This window comes from Macaca nemestrina, chromosome 7, assembly GCF_043159975.1.
Source record: "Macaca nemestrina isolate mMacNem1 chromosome 7, mMacNem.hap1, whole genome shotgun sequence".
NCBI classification, from domain to species: domain Eukaryota; kingdom Metazoa; phylum Chordata; class Mammalia; order Primates; family Cercopithecidae; genus Macaca; species Macaca nemestrina.
In genome coordinates, this window is record NC_092131.1 from 26,809,423 (window position 1) to 26,833,548 (window position 24,126).

The 24,126-nt window shown below is 35.7% G+C and overlaps 1 protein-coding gene across 2 annotated transcripts in view; it reads right to left on the minus strand.

Moving 5' to 3' along the window:
* The window catches only part of LOC105467648 (thyroid stimulating hormone receptor), a 181,973-nt gene that overhangs the window by 55,054 nt on the left and 102,793 nt on the right, over positions 1 to 24,126 (minus strand). For both annotated transcript variants that reach the window (XM_011717347.2, XM_011717349.2), the window contains exons 3-4: positions 20,660 to 20,731; positions 14,552 to 14,626 (exon numbers count right to left, since the gene is read on the minus strand). In XM_011717347.2, coding sequence (XP_011715649.1) covers positions 14,552 to 14,626; positions 20,660 to 20,731 — 147 coding nt within the window. The remainder of the gene's footprint in view (positions 1 to 14,551; positions 14,627 to 20,659; positions 20,732 to 24,126) is intronic.

Genomic DNA, 24,126 nt, shown 5'->3' on the forward strand with positions numbered 1-24,126 from the left:
AGGCAACACTGGGCCTTTATCTAGAACTTGTGACTTCAAATACAGCCTTTTTTTTTTTTTTAATGATGTTTCAAGGATATCATCTGGCAGAACTAAAAATATATGTAAATATTCATTGTCTAATTCTCCTTCATTAGATTTCAAATAAAATAAACATTTAAATGAAAAGTGTAACACTGCTGTCCAATGTTCAGTTTTCACAAGTCAACAGATCAATAATTCAGCATGCATTTAGGTTCACTTAATCACATGTCTACATTCTGGGGTTTTTTTTCTTCCTCTAAGAAACATTTATTAATTCTCAATAAAAGCCAGGCACAGGACAATTGGCTTTCCTGTTACAACTAGTATTGCGGCAGGCACTCAGTCCCTGCGTCCACCCCTCATACAGTATATGGGAAATCGGCAGGGTGAGAGAAGGGAGTTCTCAGGTGAGGGAATGAGGAACAGAAGAAGGGGAAAAGAAGACTTAAAGTCTTCTGTTAAGGAAGACTTCTTTTTTCCAACCACTAATTTCCTTCCATTTTCCTAGTGTCCCCCTTCCAACTCAGTTATTCAACAGGCATTGGGTTGTGGCATTTGACTGTGCTCCTCAGCCTGGAGATATTTCCCCACACCCTAAACTGCCCCAGTCCATGAGTGAGAAGCATGCCAAGCCAGGCAACAATTTGAGGGCAATCAAAAAGCCAACTTTACATTTCATCTGCAAAATTAGATGGGACCAAAGGAGATGAGAACACTTCAGACCAGCATAAACCAAGGAGACTCAGTTAGACTCAGATGTCAGAAGAGAAGCTGCCACAGCCAATTTATTGTTAGCTAAAACAATAAATTGAACAAGAATATTAGCCAAAAGCCTAGCTCTTCACCACTCCCCAGCTTCTTTTTAACTCTTGTTTCAATTTGATTTTCAATTTTTTTCCTGTTTACTTTTAAGTGCCTATGTTGTGGGATCAGGACCAGAGAGAGATCTCGGGGTATATATAGGAGGATATCTTTATTATTGAGTGCACTCAGACCTAGCAGACTTGATATCCAAAGACTGGGCCTAGAAGAAAGACAGCACTTGACTTTTATACACATTTCACAAAACAGGGTGGGCTAGCTTGAAGCAAGCTTACAGTGGCATGAAAGTGGGGATACAGAAGCAGGACAAACTCAGGATTGCACATGACCATTGCCAAGCAACCTGGATGTTCATTATCTAGAAGATTTGCTCTAAAGAGCCTTGCATTGGTTTCTCTCATAACCTTCACTGTGGTGCCCAGGCAGCTGTAGTTCAGGCCTACTCAGGCTTCCTATGACTTTCATTGTATTTCTCAGATAAAACAGAATACTTGAAGTCAATAGTTACAGAGAACAGGGATCCATAAACTTATTCCATGAAACAAAGGAAAGTTTGTTTTCTTCTCCCTATATTGAGGGAGTGCTGGGAGAGTCTCTAGAGCACATTAGACCGTATTATCAAGACTTTTCCTGGGTCTGGGCTGTGCCTGTTGCTGCCTCTGGAACAAGCCAGCCTAATACAGGAAAGCTTATTTCTCTTTCTTTTTAATTTTATTTTTCTTTAATTTCCTGCCTCACCTATAGTTCAAAAAAATGGAAGGCAGTCACCTTGATTTTGCCTAGGTTTGCTCACTCAAGTGGGTAGAGTGGGAAGAGATTAATTAGAATATAAGTGAATAATTACTGGCTATCTATTAGGTGCATTTTACTGCATACTGTGGGTGGTATAAGGAAATAGTTGCTATTTATTTTAAAAACAAGGTATATATACATTGCCCAAGCCATCATTTTGTTACTATAAATTCTTTAAGTGCTACACAATCCCCAGGTGAAAACAGAGACTAATAAATAGGTAAATTAATTTTAAGGTAACATTTTAGGACAGGTTCTATCACATAATACATTACTGATGTATCTTAACATCAAGTATTAATTTCAAGTGTAATGCATATTGATCTTTAAAAAGTTTATTTCATCTGACTATAGAGGTAATATATATTTATTGTAAAAACTTGGAAACACATTCATACAAAAAGGAAATGAACTTTCGGACAGCTGAACATCCTCCTGGAGGGTGGTGTGCCAAGGGAGGGTGTGGAAGCTCTGCGCCCCTCCCCCATACTTCACCCTAGGCAAATCTTCGTCTCTATCTTTTGTAATATCCTCTATAATAAGTTGTTAAATGTAAAAAAAAAATTCCCATCATTTGATAATACAGAGAAAAACTATTTTTTTCTGTCTGTTAAGTATATACATATATATATATACACACACACATATATATATAAATAACATAATGACAAAAGCTTTCCTTATGTGATTAAATTGTCTATAGCAACAGATTTTTTCTTTACAAGTTAGGGTCATGCTATGCTGCCCAGGCTGGAGTGCAATCACTATTCACAGGCAGGGTCATAGTGCACTAAAGCCTCAAATCCCTGACCTCAGCCAACCTTCCCACCTGTCTCCCAAGTAGCTGGGACTAAAGGCTCATGCCACCACACCTGGCTGGTATGTCATATTTGACCATTCTCTTACCTAAGCATTTAAGTCCTTTCCAAATTCTGTCTATTATAAATAATTAACTCTGAAACAAATGGCTTTTTTACATTAACTTTTTTCCACTATTTTCTTAGGGAAAATGTATAGAAGTGGAATTACTGGGTGAAAAGTTAAAAGTCTGTCAAAGCTCTTGGTATACATTAGATCCTTAGCTTCTAAAGCCCTGCTTGTTAGACTGGCACTTACTTTTCATATTAATCTATAATATGAAAGTTCACAGAATAAATTATTTCCTACATTATCAAGGATTTTCAATGAGAGAAGTCTTAATTCTTTGATAATTATTAATGAATTATTGTTAACACTTCAAATGTAACTGGAGGAAAGAAATAATCTATAACTGAAAGGCAATATTCATGATTTGATGTATCTTTTAATTTATTGAGAAATTAAAAAATAAGTGATATTGAGGAGAGTTTATAAGTATTCAGATTTTTGAAGCAGATTGAAGAAAATTTAAATTATCAGCAGATTTTCCACTAAAAGTAGAACATTATAGAAGTGATTCTCTAAATTGCCTGGCAGGTGCCTACAGCTACTTTCACGATTATTTAAGGATTGGTGCTAAAGCTGGTGATTTTGAAACCTCTGATGAATCCACTTGATTCAACTTAGTGGATCAGCAAAATAAAGTCTTATTATACTATAGGCATAAGTCATACACTTTACCTATCCCAGTTGTAAAATTTTTAACTTATTTTTTATTTAAAAAAACTCACATAGGCCGGGCACAGTGGCTCACGCCTGTAATCCCAGGACTTTGGGAGGCTGAGGCAGGAGGATCATGAGGTCAGGAGATCAAGACCATTCTGGTTAACATGGTGAAATCCCATCTCTACTAAAAATACAAAAAATTAGCCGGGCATGATGGCACACACCTGTAGTCCTAGCTACTTGGGAGGCTGAGGCAGGAGAATCCCTTGAACCCAGGAGGTGGAGGTTGCAGTGAGCCGGGATTGCACCACTGCACTCCAGCCTGGGTGACAGAGCAAGACTCCGTCTCAAAAAAACCCAAAAACCAAAAAACAAAAAACCCCAAGAACACTCACATAAAAGTAAAAACATTCTTCTGAGGGCAGCATTTCTTTTTCTTTGCCTTTTTTTTTTTCTTTTGAGATAGGGATCTCATTCTGTTGCCCAGGCTGGAGTGTAGTGGCATGATCATGGCTCACTACAGCCTCAACTTTGTAGGCTCAAGTGATCCTCCTGCCTCAACTTCCTGAGCAGCTGGGACTATAGGCAAGTGCCACTGTGCCCAGCTAATTTTTAAAAATATTTTTCATAGAGATGATGTCTCACTGTGTTTCCCAGGCTGGTCTCAAACTCCTGGGCTCAAGCCATCCTTCCGCCTCAGTCTCCCAAAATGCTGAGATTATAGGTGTGGGCCACCACGCCTGGCCAGCATTTTCTTTAATTATTGCAGTTATTTTAATTAAGGAGATTTTATGGCATTGTAGTGGTTTTGGAGGCAGACATTTTTTGGTTCAAATTCTCAGTTTGAAATGTCTTAGCTAAGAAAACTTTGGAAAGAGCTCTTCAAGGTATGTATTACCATCTTCATTTCACATAGCAGAAACTAAGGCTTGGTAAAAACTAGTGAGACAGTGTATGTGAAGTACTTTTCGTGAAGTGTGGGCCCACAAAAGGCATTCAGAACTCGGTAACTATTATTACTAGGAGTAACAACAGCAGCAGTCTGTATGTTATTGACTTTCTTATAGAGAAAGTACAACAGAAAATGAAATTGTCCAATGTTTCATCATTTTGCAGATATAAATCTTTATTACATGCATACTTTTCAGTCCAAACAGTATCCTCGCTGAAGTTACAACCCAGGGGAAATGATTTATATCCACTTAGGATCCTGAATAACTCATGGAGAGCCTACCATTCTTGTATTTTTTTCTTACAAATCCTCAATGCCTTTACCCATTGTTAACTGATATATAATTGCTACTTCCTCTGGCTACCTATTGGTGCATAACAAATTACCCCAGATTAAGTGGTTAAAATAACATTTTATTATAGCTCACAATTTTGTGGATCAGGATGCCAGGCAGTGCTAGGCTGGGTGATTCTTCTGCTCTATGTAGCCTCCACCAGGATCACCGGGTGTTATTCAGCTGGTGTCTGGAACAATTTGGAGGGTCCAAAAGGGTGTGCTTCTATGCCTGGCTTTTTGATGGGAATTGCTAGAAGGTTAGGCTCAGCTAGGCTCTTCTCCATCCCAGGATCTCAGGATCTTCCCACATGGTCTCTCCATCAGTGCAGTTGGACATCTTACATGGTTGTTCAGGGTTCCAAGGATATAAAGTGAAAGCTGCCAGTTCTCTTAAAGACTGAGACTAGAACTGGCATTGTATCACTTCTAACATACTCTATTGAAATATTAGAAAAAATGTTCAAATTTAAACAAACCAGCAACCCATAAATCCATGAAGTTCAGCAAACCTTAAGCAGAATAAATATAAAAAAAAACTCACCTAGGCATATTATGATTAAACAGTTGAAAAGTAAAGATATAGAAAAAGTTTTACAAGTAACCAGAGGGGAAAAAACACTTTACCTACAGGAGAATAACAACATGGATATGACTACTCATCAGAAAAAAAGAAGGCCAGAAGACATTGAAAGATATTTTCAAAGGGCTGAAACAAAAATGGCTTTGCTAGAATTCTATACTCAGCAAAAGTGTTTTTCAAATGTTAAGATAAAATATATTTTCAGTAAATGAAACCTCAGAAAATTTGCTGCCAGTAGAACCACACTGAAATACTAAAAGGTTTTTGGGCTAAAGGGAAATAATTGGACCTACAGAAGGGTAGGGACACTGGAAATATTAAATATGTTGAGTGTACATAAATGACTATTTTTTTCTTTACTCAAATTAAAGTTAACATAATAATGTGTTATGAGGTTTATAACATATATAGGAATAAAATATATGACAACAATAGCATGAAAGATGGAAGAAGGTAAATGGAATTTGAATTTCTAAAGGTTCTTACATGATTACAGAGTAATATAATATTATTTCTAGGTAGACTGTGATAAGTTAAGGATGCATATCGTAATTTCTGGAGTAATCAAAAAAATTTGCAAAGGACTAAAAAGCCAATGGATCACAATATTAATAAATAAAACCAAAAACAACTAGATTAATCCAAAAGAAGACAAAGGAGATATAAAAGAAGAAAGAACAGAGAAGACAAAGCAAATAGGAAAATGGTAGACTGAAATCCAACCATATCAATAATTACAATAAATGTCATGGATTAAACACTCCAATTAAAAGGCTGAGATTTTCAGGCTGCATATAAAAGCAAGATCCAATTCTGTGATGTTTACATGAAATGCATTTTAAATATAAAGATGTAGTTATTGAATCTCAGTTGTTTTGGCTGTAAAATGATAGTAACTACTTTAGAGAATTGTTGTGAGGATTAAATGAGTACATATGTGTTGAGCAATTAGTGTAGTGCTTGGGATATGGGAAATGCTCAATTAAGGTTGGCTAAACATATATGTGTGCATATGTGTGTGTACACACATATACTAAACATTCTGTCAGATTTTTCATTAATTCAGACTAGCCTACTCTTCCAATTCATTATTGTTAAAACCCATGTTCAGAATACATTGTTTCACTTTTTTGTTCGTTTTAGTTTGATTTCCTCACAGCTTGGTGTAGGTGAATGGCACACAAAGCATCCTGCCTTATGGAGACTTCTTATAATCAAATATCTGCATTGTCGTAATAAATTTTAGTAAGTTCTAAGCCAAAAAGCATTCAAGGATAGATTCAAATGGGGATCTAACTTAAATGCAGGAGTGGCCTGAAGGGTATGTGTCTCTGTGTAGGTCATAATTAGGCTGAAAAAATAATCAGTAGAGTTAACTAGGCAGAGAGAGGGCAAGAAATAGATTTCTAGGCAGAGGCAAAAGCATGTGAATACCCTGAGATGAGAAAGATCTTGGATTGTTTAAAAAACCAAAGAACACAGGTGTGCAGGAGTGGAGCATGATGAGAACCCAGAGGTGGGCAGGAACCAGCTGAACTTGTGGGCCTGGATGTTAAGATATTTGGATTTTATTCAAGAAAAATCATTCTGGCTGCTGTGAAGATGCTGAATTAGAGGAGATCAACTGGAAATACTCAATTGGAGTTAAGATATAAAATTATTATAGTTTAAGCAAGAGATGATGGTGGCTTAAATAAGGTTGGTGGCAGTGGAGAGGAAGATGATACATTTTCTGTGTATTAGGGTAGTAGAATCAACAGGACATGGTGAAGGAGTAGAAGTGGGTGATTAGGAAAGAAGGTATAGTGATACCTCTCAGGTATCTGGGATTTGCATCAGGATGAAGGAAGTTGCCATTTATTGATGCAACATACATTGGAGTAGTAGATTTCAGGAGGACCATTAAGATTTCAGTTTTGGATATAAAATGTGAGATATGTGTAAGACGTCTGGGAAGAGAGGTCAAATAGACCAATAGGTATATACCAACACTAAGAAGGAGGGCCTGACTAGATATATAAATTTGGGAATTGTTAGATAAGATCACATAGCAGGAGAAGGTAGAGTGAAAAGAGAAGATGACACAGGATTGGGCCATGTGAAAACCCAATAATTTTAAGTGGGGAAGGGGAAGCAGCCAGCAAAAGATGATAGGAAAGACTGACCAGCATGGTAGGAGTCCAACCAGGATTGTGATATCACAGAGGCCAAGGGAAGAGGGTATGAATAAGAACAGAATGATCTACTATTTTGAATCTTGCATATAGCCTTTTAAGATGCAGTGGTCACAGGTTTAACTGTGTTAAACATACGGTATTTATTGAATGAATAGCTTTTTGTTTTTGGAGTGACAGTTCTAGGTCACAGACCTAATGTCAGTACTGTTAAGATGAAAATGTTAGATAAATTTAACAGTTTAATTGAGCAAAGAATAATTCATGAATCAGGCAGCCCCCTAACCAGAATAGGTTCAGAGAGACTCTGGTGCTGCTGTGTGATAGAGAATTTCTGGAGGTGGGAGTGGAAAGAAGGTGAAATACAGAAAACAGAAGTGAGGTATAGAAGCAGCTGGATTGGTTATAGCTCAGTATTTGCCTTATTTGAACATTGTTTGAACAATTGGTCACCTGTGATTGGCAGAAACTCAGTGATTGGTAAAAAAGTAAGTTATTGTCTGTGGTCTGTTCACATACCCAGTTAGGTTATAGTTCACTGTGTACAGAGAGGCCTTTAGGCCAAATTTACAAGGAGGCAGCTTTAGACTAAAGAGTGCTTACGTTCTAATACTCTAATTCATATCACAGAACAAAATCTAAATGTGAATTGGGAAGCCATCTCAGAGGATGTATATAGAGCTCCGTAAGACTGGACAGGTACTGGCAGGGATAATTAGAAGTGGCAATGGTAAACTAACTGCTCAGCTTTCTATTTACCAAATCACAGGACCAAAAAAAGTCGGTTTCGAAGGGCAGCTTAGAAAGAAAACACACTTAGGAAATGGAATAACATTGTGTTATTTTACTGCTGATGTAGTCCTCATTGGAGCTTTTCAATAAATGCTGGCAATATGCATTGGCATTTGAAATGTCTATTCATAAGTTTAGTACCTACATATCTATTCTTGCAGCAAATCCAACACAATAAAGAGCTCTCTTTCCTAAACCAATCTGAGGGCTTTAATTCTATACTGAGGAATCCCAGGAAAGTTTGGTTGATGGTACTTATGTGGTGTATAAATTAAACAAATCGTTCTATACTGATACTCAGTTTCATGCCTTATACCCACAAAACCATTCTCAATTCCTTGAGCAAAGATGAGTGATCTTTCAGCTCTATTTTTCTCATGAAAGTTATAATGCTTTGTAGATAGTCGCTGCTTAATAAATGATTATAAAACAAATGTATTAAACATTTGGGGGACATGCATGCAAAAATCTTCACTAATCTTTTCTATTGACCCAAACCATTTGCAGACAATAATGTCAGATACATATGAGAAACATTTGAAGAATATAAGGTACATTATTCTTTAAATTTTTAAGATATTAGATTCTCAATATCTCACGTATATAAGCAAATGGTCTTTTAATAATTTATTTTTAAACTCATTCGCTTTTTAATTACTGTATTTAATAGTTTCCTTTGGTTTAGGAAGTTAACACTTTTGCTCAGAGTAGACAACTGAATATTTACTTAAAAAAATTTATAAATAACAACTGGAATCTTTGTGAGAAAAAAGGTCATAATAAAAACAAAATGAGGCCGGGCACGGTGGTTCATGCCTGTAATCCCAGTGCTTCGGGAGGCCAAGGCAGGTGGATCACGAGGTCACGAGATCGAGACCATCCTGGCTAACAGGGTGAAACCCCGTCTCTACTGAAAATACAAAAAATTAGCCGGGAGTGGTGGCGGGCACCTGTAGTCCCAGCTGCTGGGGAGGCTGAGGCAGGAGAATGGCGTGAACCTGGGAGGCGGAGCTTGCAGTGAGCCAAGATCACACTACTGCCCTCCAGCCTGGGTGACAGAGCGAGACTCCGTCTCAAAAACAAAAACAAAAACAAAACAACAACAACAACGAAATGACTGCTTTTAAGATCAGTAGGGTTTATATAGGACTTCACTACAAATTAATTGATTTTATTTTTGGTGAGGGGGCAAAGAAGCAAAATGGTTTGATAAATGGATATCACATTTGGAGTCAGAAGATTTGGTTTTCAATTTTGTAGACTATTGTTGTCTTTACTGTGCTGGGGATCCTCAGTCTTCCTGGGTCTCAGTGTTATTTTACTTTCTTTGGTTTTAATGTACTGCTCTGTTATAAACTTCTTATGAAGGATACATAAATGATTTATTTTTAGCCTTCTTTTCTAATATATGTTGTCTTAAGGCTATATGTTTTCTTCTGAGCATGACTTTGACTCATCCCACAGGTATTGATATGTCATATTTTTATTATCATTTAGTTAAAATTATTTTCTAATGTTTATTATGATTTCTTCCTTAATTCTATGGTTAATTAGAAGTCAGAGTTATTTAGAAGTTAGGTTATTTACATGCTGATTTTAATTTTTTTTGTAATCTATTGAGACTTACTTTTATGGCCCCACATGCGGTCAATTTTAGCAAATGTTCCATGTGTCCTTGAAAAGAATATATACTCTGCAGTTGTTGGATACAATATTTTTTATAAGTCAATATAATCAAGTTTGTAAATTATGTTCAAATCTTTTAATTTTTATCAGTATATTTACTATTTTGGTGTGCTTGTTCTATCAATTATTGATAAAACTATATTAAAACAAGCTCTCACTATGATTGCCAATTATTGTTTATCTTTTTAGATCTACCAGTTTCTGCTTTATACGGTTTGAAGCTATGCTCTTACAGACATTAAATTTAGAATCAGTATATCTTATATAGTGATTCCTTTAATCATTATGAAGTAATTACTCCCTTAGAGTAAGGCTTTATGCTTTATATATATGTATATTTACATCAGTTTTCTTTTAGTTACTGTTTGCATTTTATGTATTTTTATCTTTTCACTTTCAACCTTTCTGTATAATGTTTAAAATGTCTCTTGTAAGCAGCATACAGCGAGTATTAAAAATTAACCAATCAATCTTTGTATTTTACTTAAGAGTATTTAGTCCTTATACATTTAATGCAGTTAATGTAAATGCTGATTATTTGGAGTTAAATCTACTATTTATTCCAGAAACTCTCTTTTTCTTGCAATTTCTTGCTTTTTTTGTATTAATTAATTAATTTCATTATTTCATTCCCCACTACTATTAGCCTATTAGTTATCCAGTCTTCTACAAGCATTTTAGTAGCTGCCCTGTGAGTTAAAACATTTATTTATGATTTATAAAAGTTTAATTTCAGTTAGTACTTTCACCACTTCTCAAATAATTCAAAGACGCTTAGAACACTTTAACATTATTTATAATGTCCTAGACTTTTTAAAAAAGCTATTGCATATTTTAATTCTATGCATACAAGCAGTTCTACTTTGCATGGCTCCAATACACATGAAGTTCAGTTACCATGATTTAATCAAATGTAAATGATAACTGTCCTCAACAACATCCCTCAAGTTTCAGTTGCCATAGTATATTAACTATTAATCACTGAATAAAGTACAAACTTTGTTGCCAGCTCTTCAGTCCACAGATCACTATGTAAATAACAGATGCGCATTATAATAGGTGACCAACTACATCTCTCTTTCAAAGTCATTGATGGTTGCTCACTCTTGCATCAGTTCATTCACAAACAATAAAGCATGTCATTGTGTTTCCTATGTGTTTCCCAGTAATCACCTCATATGACATTGCCTAAAAATGGCTAATTGAAAGAGTGAATTTACCAATAAAGATGAAAATGAAGCAAAGAAATGAAATGTAATGTTACTGAAAAGGAAATCCAAATGGAATCATAGAAAAAATCACTGGCATGAAAAGTTGATACCACCATCTGAGACTATTTATTTATTTTAGAGACCAGGTCTTGCTCTGTCATCCAAGCTGGAGTGCAGTGGTGTGATCATAGCTCACTGCAGCCTTGAATGCCTGGACTCAATTAATCCTCTCACCTCAGCCTCCTGTGTAACTGGTACCACAAGTTTGCATTACCATGCTCAGCTAATTTTGTTTTTCTTTTTTTTTTTGGTAGAGACAGGATCTCACTATGTTGTCCAGGCTGGCTGAGAAACTCTAGATATTTAATCAGAGGAACTTAGTGATGGGAGAAAAATGGATGCAAAGGATAAAGATGTCCCAAAAGATACAATGACGGTAAAAAAAAAAAAAATTCACATTAAAGAAACACTTGAAAATATTTTATAATATTTAAAAAGCAAAGGATAAAATGATGGAAGCTAATCTAGACTTAGAAAGAAGTATGACAATTTCCCAGGGTATTGAAAAGATATTCTCTTGTAACTTATATAATAAAGATAAAAGGTCAAGCACTGTCTAAGCTACTCTTGGTAAGTTTTTACAAAGCAGTAAAGCATTTTACTTGTAAGTGTTTCTAATATTGACAATTACAGTATGTGAAATATTAGTTTTATTATTTTTTCCTATTTATAACTGAGAAATTTTAATGTTTTCATAAAAGCTTTTAGAAGTCACAACACAATTTTTCTTATTGATTATTAAGATTGCTTAATACACTTTCAGTTAGCACAATTTTATGATCCCACACTATCATGCAGAGCAAAGAACAGTATTTTAAATCCCCTAAGACATTATTTCATTTTGTGCAGTCAAGGTTCATTTATATTTACCCATATATTGACCTTTTCTGTTGCTTTTCATTTCTTCCTGCACAGAAATGTGTTAGCGTGTGGAATCGCTTTACTTTTGTCTTAGTAATTCCCATTAGTAGTTCCTTTAATATGAGTCTAATGGTAATAAATTCTTTCAATTTTTGTTTGCTTGAAGTATCTATCTTTTTCTAATTTTAAATAATCTTCTGGTTGGTCTGGCAGATATTTGCTGTTTTGTTGTTCACAAATATCTTTCTATTGTTTTATAAATTCCATGATTTCTGTTGAAAAGTTAGCTATTAGTCTTGTTACATTCTTGAAAGTATTATTTATTATTTTCTTGCTGCTTTTTTTTTTTTTTTGAGATGGAATCTCGCTCTGTTGCCCAGGCTGGAGTGCAGTGCAGCTCACTGCAACCTCCACCTCCCGGGTTCAAGTGATTCTCCTGCTTCAGCTTCCTGAGTAGCTGGGATTACAGGCACACACCACCATGCCCAGCAAATTTTTGTATTTTTAGTAGAGATGAGGTTTCACCATGTTGGCCAGGATGGTCTCAATCTCCTGAACTTGTGATCCACCCGCCTCGGCCTCCCAAAATGCTGGGATTACAGGAATGAGTCACTGCACCCAGCCTTGCTGGTTTTTATAATTTTCTTTTTGTCTTTGTTTTTTAGCAATTTTACTATGATATGGCTTGATGTGACTTTCTTCATATTTATCCTTTTGGGGTTTGCAGTACTTCTAACATATGTGACTTGGTGTCTCTTAAGAGTTTTGAAAAGTTTCTTTCAAATATTGCTTCTCTCATTCTTTCTCTCTTTTCTTGGGATCTAACAGGTTAATAATTTAATCATAGGTATGCTAGACTTTTTATTGTGCTACATATTTCTTATTTTCTCTTTCTCTCCATGCTTCAGACTGATTATAGTCTTCTGACCTATCTTCCAGATTACTAATTCTCCATTGAGCTCTGTCTAATCTCTTGTTAAACTCATGTATTTAGATTTTTGTTATTGACATTTTAGATTCTAGAGTTTACAACTGATCTTTTTTTATCATTTTCAGTTTTATTCTGAAATTCTCTCTTGTCATTTAAATTTTTGAACATGCTAGTTATTTTAAAGTCTGTGTCTGATAACTCCAATATTTGAACTTCCTAAGGATCATTTTCTGTTGTCTATCTTCTTCTCTTGATTTTTTTGCCCCGCAAACTTTTGAGTTATTTTTGATTGATTCAAAGCTAGGTTTTAGTCTTTGCAAGGGCTGATCTATTCACAGTTTTCCCATACTTCTAAGACGAAGCTCTTCAGTGATCTCAACTAAAACCCTGGATTGTTTACTAGGAACAATCTTTCTTAGCAAGCCCTGAACTCAAATTTTGATTTTCCTAGCCCTAATAGATGCTAAACCTCTGGTCAGCTTCTTAGCCCTTAAGCTGTTGCTTACAATTCAGGAAATACCTGAAGGGGAAAAATAACCAAATGATGTTTTTGGGATTTGCTTATTGCCCATTGAGTTCTCACTGTTTTCATAACACTCTAATATTTTCAAACATTTTAAAAAAGATTCAGCTCCTTAAGCTATTCTCAGACAAATAGTTGATCTGATGTAAGGTAGCCTACCATACTTGGAAGCAGTATCTTGGGCCTCAATATTCTTGAAAGCAACTTAATGTAGTGGATAGGGAATAATTTTTAAGTAATACATTTATGGTATAAAGATTCTGGCCCTATCCCTTAGTAACTGTTTGACCAAGGAAAACATATTTAGCCTCTCTGCATTTATGTTTTTCTTATATAAATAATGGAAATAATTGTATCTGCTTCACAGGGTTGTTTTAAGGGTTAAATAATAACCAGACAAATAACATTCATGCAATGTTTAATGTAATGTTAGGATATACTAAGTATTTATAGATAAGTATTTTTGTTTCTTCATCAAGAAAATCGAGTTAATGATTAGTAATACATAGCTGCTTAAAATAATGCTAATACATAGCTGCTTAAAATAATGCAATGTGATTATTTATGTAACACTTTTAATAGATTGTAATCTACTAGAGAAATAGAAAAATTATTCTGAGGTATATTGACTGGTTTTCATTTGCTAGATATAATTCAATATTTATGATAAACATGAAGTTGCAACTCTTATTACACTTATTTTGCAAATGAGGCTAGGAAAGGTTACATGACTTGTCCAAGGCAAGATAAGGAGTAGGCAGAGATGCTGGTGTTCAGATCCAACTCTGACCCACCCCAGAACTAAGGTTATTAAATTCCCTACTGTCCTAATCTCACTAAGCAACTCTTCTCTTTCTGAATTAAGGAAAATATGCCAGCTTTGTAGAATCTTGTACAGACCATAGAATCAAGTAGTTACTCAGTAAGTACTTATTGTCTCACTGACATTCACATCAACAAAATATGCTGACACAGTAGTAATAGAACAGATAGTGGTTCAAGAACAGAACTTTTAATGTTGTCTAACTTCCAACTATGGAATTGAGGTATAATGAAGATGAATTAACATAAATTGAGAATGAGAACAAGTTAATAATTTAATCATAGACGGAAGTTTTGACTCACAATCTAGAAACCAGCTCCCACTGCCATCTGGAGCCCCAAGATTATCAGTCAAGAGTGGTTGTGGCTTAGGTCTATGCTGCACTTTTCCTTGTACTTACATGTGAGTCACTTTACTCAAGTTGTAGAAGGAGTGTGATTCGAGCTGCTGCAGAGTTGCATCTATAGACAAGTAGCTGAATGTCAGAAAAAATAAGACAAAATAGAAAGTTAATAAGGTTGTAAACTTCAAACATACTATTTTTGACGTAACTTTTTGTTATGGGTTTCCCAGATCATGCAACATGTATAACCCTCATAGATTCTGCCTAATTATGTTAAAATTACTTACTACTTTTTCTTCAGATCTCGTGATAACTGAATTCTTCCTGTATGTTAACTCCTATTTATCCTAAGTTCTCATTTAACTGTGATTTCCTTCAGAAACTTTCCCCAAACTCCCTGATTAAAATTTCCCATATGTATATATAGGGATATATACACATATGGTGTTACCCTGTGGAATGTTCCACTGGAGAATTGCGGTTTTCTCTTCATCTTCTTTCAAACTACGTGTCTAATTCCATGTTATTAGACATTCCATTAAAAATGCTTCTTATTCACTCTAGTGTTCTTTTCTGATGCTTGTGTTTTTTTGTTTTTTGTTTTTTGTTTTCGATTTTGAGGAACTCTTCCATTTTAAAGGAACTCTTCTATTGCCTTTAAAATACACAGATGTCTAAACGTGGTCTAGGATAATTAAATCAGAGTTTATGAAGGATGAGTCAAGTACTTTTATTTTTCAAAAGCTTCTTAGCTGATTCTAATGTGTAGGCAATTTTGAGAACCACTGACCTATAGTTTGAATTGAATCTGCCATACATATGTATATATATGGTATATATACAGGGATATATATAGTGAGATATCACTATATATCACTACAGACTCCTTTCACTAATTATCACAGTGCAAACTTCCCATTCTTTGGGTGATATTTATGGTGTCTCACTAGACTGTAAATTCTCTGAAATGCAGAACTGTGTCTGTTTTTGGCCACTGACTCTTGAGTGCCTTTCAGAGTGCTTGGCATGTTGTAGACTCTTATTAAGCAACTGAATGAATAGAAGAGTTCCTCAAAATAGCAAAAAAAAAAAAAAAAAAAAAAAAAACAACCCCAAAAAACAAACAAAAAAACCCCCACGAGCATCAGAAAGGAACACTAGAGTGAATAAGAAGCATTTTTAATGGAATGTCTAATAACATGGAATTAGACATGTAGTTTCAAAGATGAAGAGAAAAACCGCAGTTCTCTAGAGGAGCATTCCACAGGGTGACTACATACTCCCTTAAGAATTCTCTTCGTGATTTTAAATGAAACTGAAAATTCAAGGTCCGTCTTAAACTTTGTAAGCAAAAAGTAATTCAGATAAAAGCTTCAAGTACTGAAAAAGGAAGAGAAATTCCTAAATACAACTTGTCAAGAACATATAAGGAATGTTTCAAATAGTTTCCTCAAATTCCATCTTGTGATGAGAATGACTAATGCGGCCAAACTCAATGACCACTTTCTGTTGAGAGGTATTTCTATGACATTTGTGAAAATGAACAATTGACAGCTGGTTTCCAGCTATAGCCATAGCAGAGATTCTCAACCCTGGACATGCAATTAAACTACCTGAAGGGCTTTTAAAATACACAGATGTCCAAGACCTGGTCTAGGATAATTAAATCAGAGTTTATGAGGGATGAGTCTTTTACTTTTCAAAAGCTTCTTAGCCGATTCTAATGTGTGGGCAGTGTTGAGAACCACTGGCCTAACGTTTGAATTGAATCTGCCCATAAAATATCCTCAACAATGCAATGTTTACAAGAGGAGTGCTGATTGTTCCATTCTGAGTTTTTGTCTTGGTTATTACAAGTATTCTAATGGCTCTGTGCTTTCTATTTTGAACTACTCGTTCTCTAAACAATTATCCTTTGATTTACCCAGTCTCTTAACCCTTTGCCTCTTGTGGATAATAACATATGAATTTTTTTGATACAAATATATTTCTAACATAAAGGAAACAGTGGAACAGATTGAAAAGAATTAATGTGCCATGTAGAGACTGTGGGGATTTATCATGGATGAAGCTGAGCCAGCTAGCAGAGCAAGATTCATTTTTCAAGGCTGCCAACTGGTTTTCCTAAGCATCTTTTCCGTTGCTCCAAATCTTCTACTGAATTTCTTAGTTAAGAAGTATGAGTCTTTCTTAAGATTCCAGAAGGATAGTCACTTGGCCCATATTATCAAATGGAAGTTCCAGTTTCTCCAACCTAATAACACCTCTTTGAAGGGCTGTGATAGCTTGGTTGTGAAGACAACTGGTAGGAATCGTTTATTCAGTGGGATAAAAATTGCTATTCCCTGCTTACTTACCCCATTCTATAACTAGGAAAAATCAGATCCTACTTCTTCTTCATATGTAAATATCATATAATCATTACAATCATCATATGATTTATCATTCAAACTGGGCTATTTTTGTGAGTTAAAGCAAGGTGCTGTTAACAATTATGCCAGAATACCAAGTGGGAATTTGAACCATCTCAGACAAACCTAGCTTCATCCTATTGATCTCTTTTTTCTCCCCAAGATATATCAAATCTTTAATTATTATTCAGGTATGTATATGTGCTTTTATTCCACAAATATGTATTGAACATTAGTTGTATGACAGACATCCTTCTGGACAATGACAAAACAGGCCTGTTCCCTACCTTCAAGGAACTCACAGTACTCAGAGATACAGATTAACATACAAGGTAAATGGGATTAACGCAAGGTGTTAAGTGCTTGATAGAGTTCAGGGAACCCTATCACTTAACCCAGACTGGAGAATCCAGCACTCTTCCTGGGGGAAGCCTCAGTGGAGCCTTCAGATCTGTTTGGGTGTCTCCTATATCTCAGTCAACCAACCCTCTTCTTATTGCTCATCACTTTTATTTCAAATCTTCTCATCAAATTTCTAACTCTGCCACTTCCATCTTCCATCTTCTTAGATGTCTTTTAATAATTTGATAAGTTATAGAAATGTTTGAAACTTTAAATGAGAATGCCTTGAATTCCCAACCAATAAGCCTGTTAGTTTACCTGCATCTGTCCCATCTTTTCCTACAACTGAGACAGTTAAGTAGAAAAGGGCTCCGTAGCAGAACCTTCAACTGCCTGTGCCCTGGGAGAAGTATGTACTGGGGTGGAGCTGTGGGAAGTTCATTTATAGTGGGGAGGAGCCTGGCCTTTCCTGTTCTGAGGTGGTACCTGGGATTCAATCTGTGAGGCGGGAAACTCTCGCTTTGCTGAGAGTCCCTGTTTCCCTTTTTTCCCCTTTCACCCAATAAATTCTATTTTTATCACTTTGCAAAGTGTCTGTGAGCCTAATATTTTATGGCCTTGTGACAAGAACCTGGCTTTTAGCTGAACTAAGGAGAAAGTCCTACAACATAACTTTCTTGTTATGATGTAAAATGTGACCATCTTCCTATAGAAGGCCAATCCCTCTATTTGGATTTCATCCCCTCCTGCCTCTTCAGGGACCACATGCTCTTAAAATTGTTCTTTCTTCACTCTCTTTAGCTTCTCCCTCTCTATGGATGCCTCCTCCTGGTCCCAGTTACACCCATTTGTTTGTGACTCTTAATCTCTACCTGACTCTCTCCCTGTGTGCCCCCATATACCCAGAACTCCCAATCCTCTTTACTCTATTTTTTTCTTTGTCCCATACACTTATTTCCTTCTAAATTAGCATCTAATTTGCTTATTTATTGTGTTTTTCGTTCATTGTCTATTTCCTCCCATTCAAATGGAAACTCCATGGGGACATGGATCTTTGTCTGTTTGTTCCCTGATGTATCACCAGCTCTCAGAGCAGTGATTGGCACGTAGTAGGGGCTAAACAAATATTTGTCAAATGAATGAAAAAATTCTGTCTATGTCCTGATATGTACTTGATCTGCACCTCAAATGCCATACGCCCCAGATTGAATTCCTAACACACCCCCTAACCCTCCACAGCAAATATACAAAACACTTCTCTGCCTAAATGAATGTGCTCATCAACCACACAGATGTCCTAATCAGAAACTTGTATGCATTTCTTTTCCATCTCCCACCATCTCCAAATCAGACAACTTTGAAGTTTATCAGCCCTCCCTTATTTATGTCTCAAATCTCTATCCTTTTGCATTATTCCCACTCAATGATCATCCTTCAGTTTCCCATCCCGTCCTTTGGGCGCTGCATCAGCCTCTTCACTAGCTTCCTGCCTACAGCCTTGCTCCACTTCCACCCATCACTCCACTGCAAAGCCAAGGGAATGTTTCTCAAATGAAAATCTGACCGTTTCACTTGCCTGCTTAAAACCATTGAATGGCTCAGCCCTTAGGGAAGATTTCAAACTCCTTCACATGATTTACAAGACCCGGTACTAACTTAGACCCAAGTTCTATGTTTTTCTATTGCCCACCTCCCTGCCTAAGCTCTACCTCCAAGAAACTTTTAATTCTTCAGAAAGCCCAGGATTTTCCCTTCTGCTTTTTGCTATGTAAGGCAGATCACAGGTCAGGTGCGATTTTTTTTTTCAGGAAGTCTTCTCCAACTCTTCTCCCTGCTCCTGTTTAGATAATAGACCTCTTATGTGAGTTTCCATATCACCCAATAACTGACCCCATCATGACACTCATCACTCTCTTAGGAATAAAACTGAACCTCTGTGAGTTTTGTCTACTGTTACACACGGAACATCTAGCAAAGTGCCAGGCACAAAGAGGGCTCAATAAATATCTGTTGAATGAATGAAGTAATGGCCAAGCTGCTAGGACATGCAAGTAGAGACACCAAATAGGCAGTTGTATAAGGTACATGAGGGAAAAGGAAGAGCTAGAGAATTCGAGGTTTTTAGCTTATAGGATGCTAAAGTGGTGCTGTTAAAAGAGAAGAGATAGCTTGGGAGGAAGATGATGTGTTTATTTTGGATATGCTGGTTTTGAAGAGCCTGTGAGACATCAAAGTGGTAATGTTTGGAAATTAGCTGTGTTAGGAAATAGTGCAGCCAAAGGAATGGGAGTGTTTACTCATGGAGAGTGGGGTATAGAGGAATTAGAACAAAATATACAAAGAAAGAGCTGGTAATTAAGTAGCTGGCAAAATTAAAATAGGAAGTCAGAAAAGGAGACTGAGGAAGAGTAGCCGGGTGAGACAAGAAGAGGAATGAAAGAGGAATATGAAGGAAAACAAAGAGGCAAGAATCTGAAAGAGGAAGGACTTGTTAGCAACATAAAAAACTGCAGAGATGTTCAATAGGATGGTCTCTCAGTCTCAGCACTGCTGACATTTTGGAATAGATAATTCTGTTATGGGGAATGTCCTATGAACTGTAGAATGTTTAGCAGCAACCTTCACTTTTACTCACTAGGTGCCAGTAGCAGCCCCGTCTCTACCAAAAATGCTAAATGCTTATAGGGGTAGAGTTGCCTGTGGTTGAGAACTACTGAAATGACAGAAACACTAACCAAATGGCCACGGAGTGAGTGCATTTAGCCAAAAACTGTACAGATTGCTTCTGGTTATATTATTTCGCATGCCTGAATTATCTGGATTGCCTGTCAAAATCAATTAAATGAAATAAAGATCTGCTTCATTTCATTCACTCTTTGTCCACCCAATATGGAAAATCCATTTTCTCCTCACTGTAAGGGGATAGCAATTCAATTTTTAAGGTTTAGAATTATTTTTAATTCTTTTAATGCGAGAGAGATTTGAAACCATTGGCTATGTTTATAATAAAATGTAAATATTTGTATTAGTAGTGAAAGAATTGGTGACTAGGACAGATGGATGTTTGTCTGTGTATATGTTTAGCTTATAAACTATGGGATGTTTATAGGAGAGATTTACAGCTAAGGTTTTGCCACATCCCAAGATATATTAAAATACATCGAGAATTATGAAATTCTCAAAACCAAATTAATCTAAATTTGATTTAGGTTTTAAAAAATCATATAGGAATTAGGGAGTGGAGATATAGCAAAATCAAATAAAAATTATGTACATAAAATTGTCATATACATTGAAAATGTAACTGCCATTGATTTATGCAAGTATAATAGCAAGTATTTTTCTTGATAGGACACATTTAAGAATAACATATCACAAATGCAAACTTCTCTTTATATTAAAAAAAACTTACATTCTGGAAATATTGGGCAGACTAGAAAATGCGTGACTTGGAATGGTTCTCAGGCGAGTCTCAATAAGCTTCCTGTGAAAATAACAATCACACAATTAGAGTTTTAATCTTTGGGCCTTTCTAATAATTCACCTTAATTATAAAAACACATTATTAAAAAGCATGACAGTTTTTACATATGTTTCCTTACACATAATCAACAAAAAAAAACTCAACAAACATACCAAAGAACCATACATATACATTTTTTCTCCCAATAAGAATTGAGTGTGAGATTCAGATGCAGAAAATAAATCATCAAACCTCATCTATGAATTAGCAGTAAACTAATATGTCTTGCCTCGCATCATACTTTATTTGATAACTGAAGGGCAACATTTCTTGGGGGTCTTTTTATTAAATTGAAAAACGTGATTATTTTACCTTTTACTTTAGGTTTGGGGGTACACGTGCAAATTTTTATATAGGTAAACTCGTGTCACAGGGTTTTTTTTTGTAATGATTATTTCATCACCCAGGTATTAAGCCTAGTACCCAACAGTTACTTTTTTCTGCTCCTTTCCCTCCTCCCACCCTCTGCCTTCAAGTAGGCCCCAGTGTCTCTCTGTTCTCTTTTTTGTCCGTGAGTTCGCATCATTTAGCTGTTACTTATAAGTGAGAATATGTGGTATTTGGTTTTCTGTTCCTCTGTCAGTTTGCTGAGGATAATGACCTCCAGCTCCATCCAAGTCCCTGCAAAGGACATAATCTTGTTCATTTTTATGGCTGCATAATATTCCATGGTGCATATATACCACGTTTTCTTTATCCAATCTGTCACTGATAGACATTTAGATTGATTCCATGTTTTTGCTATTGTGAAAAGTGCTGCAATGAACATTCGTGTGAACAACACAATATATTCATAAGTATATTAAGACTACTGAATTTATAACATGTACTTGTCAATGGAAATGTCTTGGAATGCTATCAGAATATACATAAAGTACATATTAAAAAGAATTAAATGCATGTTTTAAATCTTAAGGGTTAAAAATAGTGGCATGGTTACTCCCTTCTCACACAAGTAAAAGTCTCCTCAATCATATCTTGATCTTATCATCTACGCGCTGCAGTCTGGAAATAACTGACTGGCAAGGAGCAAATTCTTCCTCAGAATCTTAAGACATCTTTGTTGGATTTGCACCTTAAAGGTGTGACTTTTCCTCCAGTTTGCTTTTTTGGAGACTCTTCAGAAGGTGAAGACTGTTCTCATTATACATAATGAAACACCTTCATGCATTCCAGTATGCCTCTCCACCTAGGCACTCCATTTTTTGAGTTATGCTCTTTACTATAGTTACTACTTGAGACTCTTGTATGGAAAACAGTGTGCATAGTGTATTAACTTGGCAAAAAGACAATGCCTTAAACACTACTCAGCTTCTCCATGTGTCTGTTTTTGCCATTTAATCACACTGGTAATCACACACCATCCAGTTAGTACCTCATTTATAGATATTAGAATAACATTGTGTATTTTTTCTTCTCTAAGCTGAGGTGTTACTTCTCAACAATCTATTTCCTTGGTCTATGCTTTCTTTGAATTATTCCTTTTTGCAACGATTAAAATATATCTGTAACTTGCCTAATCAAAGCATCAGCAAGACCAAATTAATTAGTAAAAGGACCTATTAAAATGGATGGAGGGAGGTGATGTGAATGACAAAAGAGTAAATCTTCAGCTCTTTCCAACCTCGGGTGTTTCGCCATGAAGCCCAATATTGCCTTAATATTATTTCAGAAATTCAGGTCCCATAAATTACTTGTTCTCCTTTGAAGGCCTCCTACTTATATTTCCTTAATTGAGTTATCCAGATTCTGAAGCTAAAAAGATATGAGAAGAACAAGTCATTCTACCAAAATCTCTGTGTAAAATTGGGCCATGCCAAAGGAAAACAAAAGATGCACACCTGTTGAGTATCACCCAAGGCAACTGAGTTTAAGCTTAAAGATAGTCTTACTCATAGAGCTGTCATAAGGCAAATATTTTGTGGGCATATTTATGGTAAGATTTTAGGTAATATGGGTCTAAACTGTAACTTTCACTGACTAAAATTTTTTGAGTTTAGCCCGTGTTCAAAAGTAAATAATGTGTATAAAATTAAATACAAAACTAGAATAAGATTACAATGGTTTCTAAGAAATTGAACGACTCAATAAAGCAAATAATCCTATTAAAATGGGCAAATGATGTGGCTAGACACTTCTCAGAAGAAGACATATAAATGGCCAAGAGATATATTTAAAAATGCTCAACATCACTACTCAACAGGGAAATGCAAATTAAACCACAATGAGATATCACCCTGCACCTGTAAGAATGGCTATCATCAAAAAGGTGAATGCTAGCTAGTGTTGGCAAGGATGTAGAGAAAAGGGAACCTTCACACACTGTGTTGTGGAAATGTGAATTAGTACAACTATTTTGGAAAAAAGTATGAAGATTATTTAAAAAACTAGAAGTAGAAATACCATATGATCCAGCTATGCCACCCAAAGGAATAAAAATCAGTAAGCTGAAGAAGCGTCTGCACTCCACATTCACTGCAGCAGTATTCACAGTCGCCAAGACAAGGTAAATTTAAAGCTTTCTGGAAAAGAGTCATGATTCTAGATACCATTAAGAACATTTGTAATCCATGGGAGAAGGTCAACATTTCAACATTAACAGGAGTTTGGAGGAAGTTTATTCCAACTTCCATGGATAATCTTGAAGGGTTGAAAACTTCAGTGGAAGAAGTAACTACGGATGTGGTGAAAATAGCAAGAGAACTAGAATTAGAAGTAGAGCCTGAAATGTGACTGAATTGCTGCAAACTCATCATGAAACTTTATTCAATAAGGAGTTGCTTCTTATGAGTGAGCAAAGAAAGTGGTTTCTTGAAATGGAATCTAGTCTAGGTGAAGATGCGTGAACATTGCTTAAATGACAACAAAGAAATTGAGAATATTACGTAAACTTAGTTGATAAAGGAGAAGCAGGGTTTGAGAAGATTGACTCCAATTTTGAAAGAAGTTCCACTGCATATAAAATGCTATGAAACAGCATTGCATGCCACAGAGAGATCTTAGCACTGGTAGACTACACCATGTGGTGTAAACATAATTTTATATGCACTGGAAAACAAAATAAAATTGTGCGACTTACTTTATTGTGATGGCTTGTAAAGGAACCCATAATATCTTCCAAATCTTTCAAAATTGAAAAAAGGGTGGTTTTTAAGTGTTCTCATCACAAAGAAATACGTAAGGTGGTGTATATGTTAATTAGCCTGATTTGATCATCCCACAATGTATACATGTATCACAATATCATGCTGTACCCCACAAATAAATAGAATTATTTGTCAATTAAAAATTAATAATTTTTAACAGAAAAAGTGCATTACTTTACTATTTTTGTCTTTATAGGATTGTACCTACCA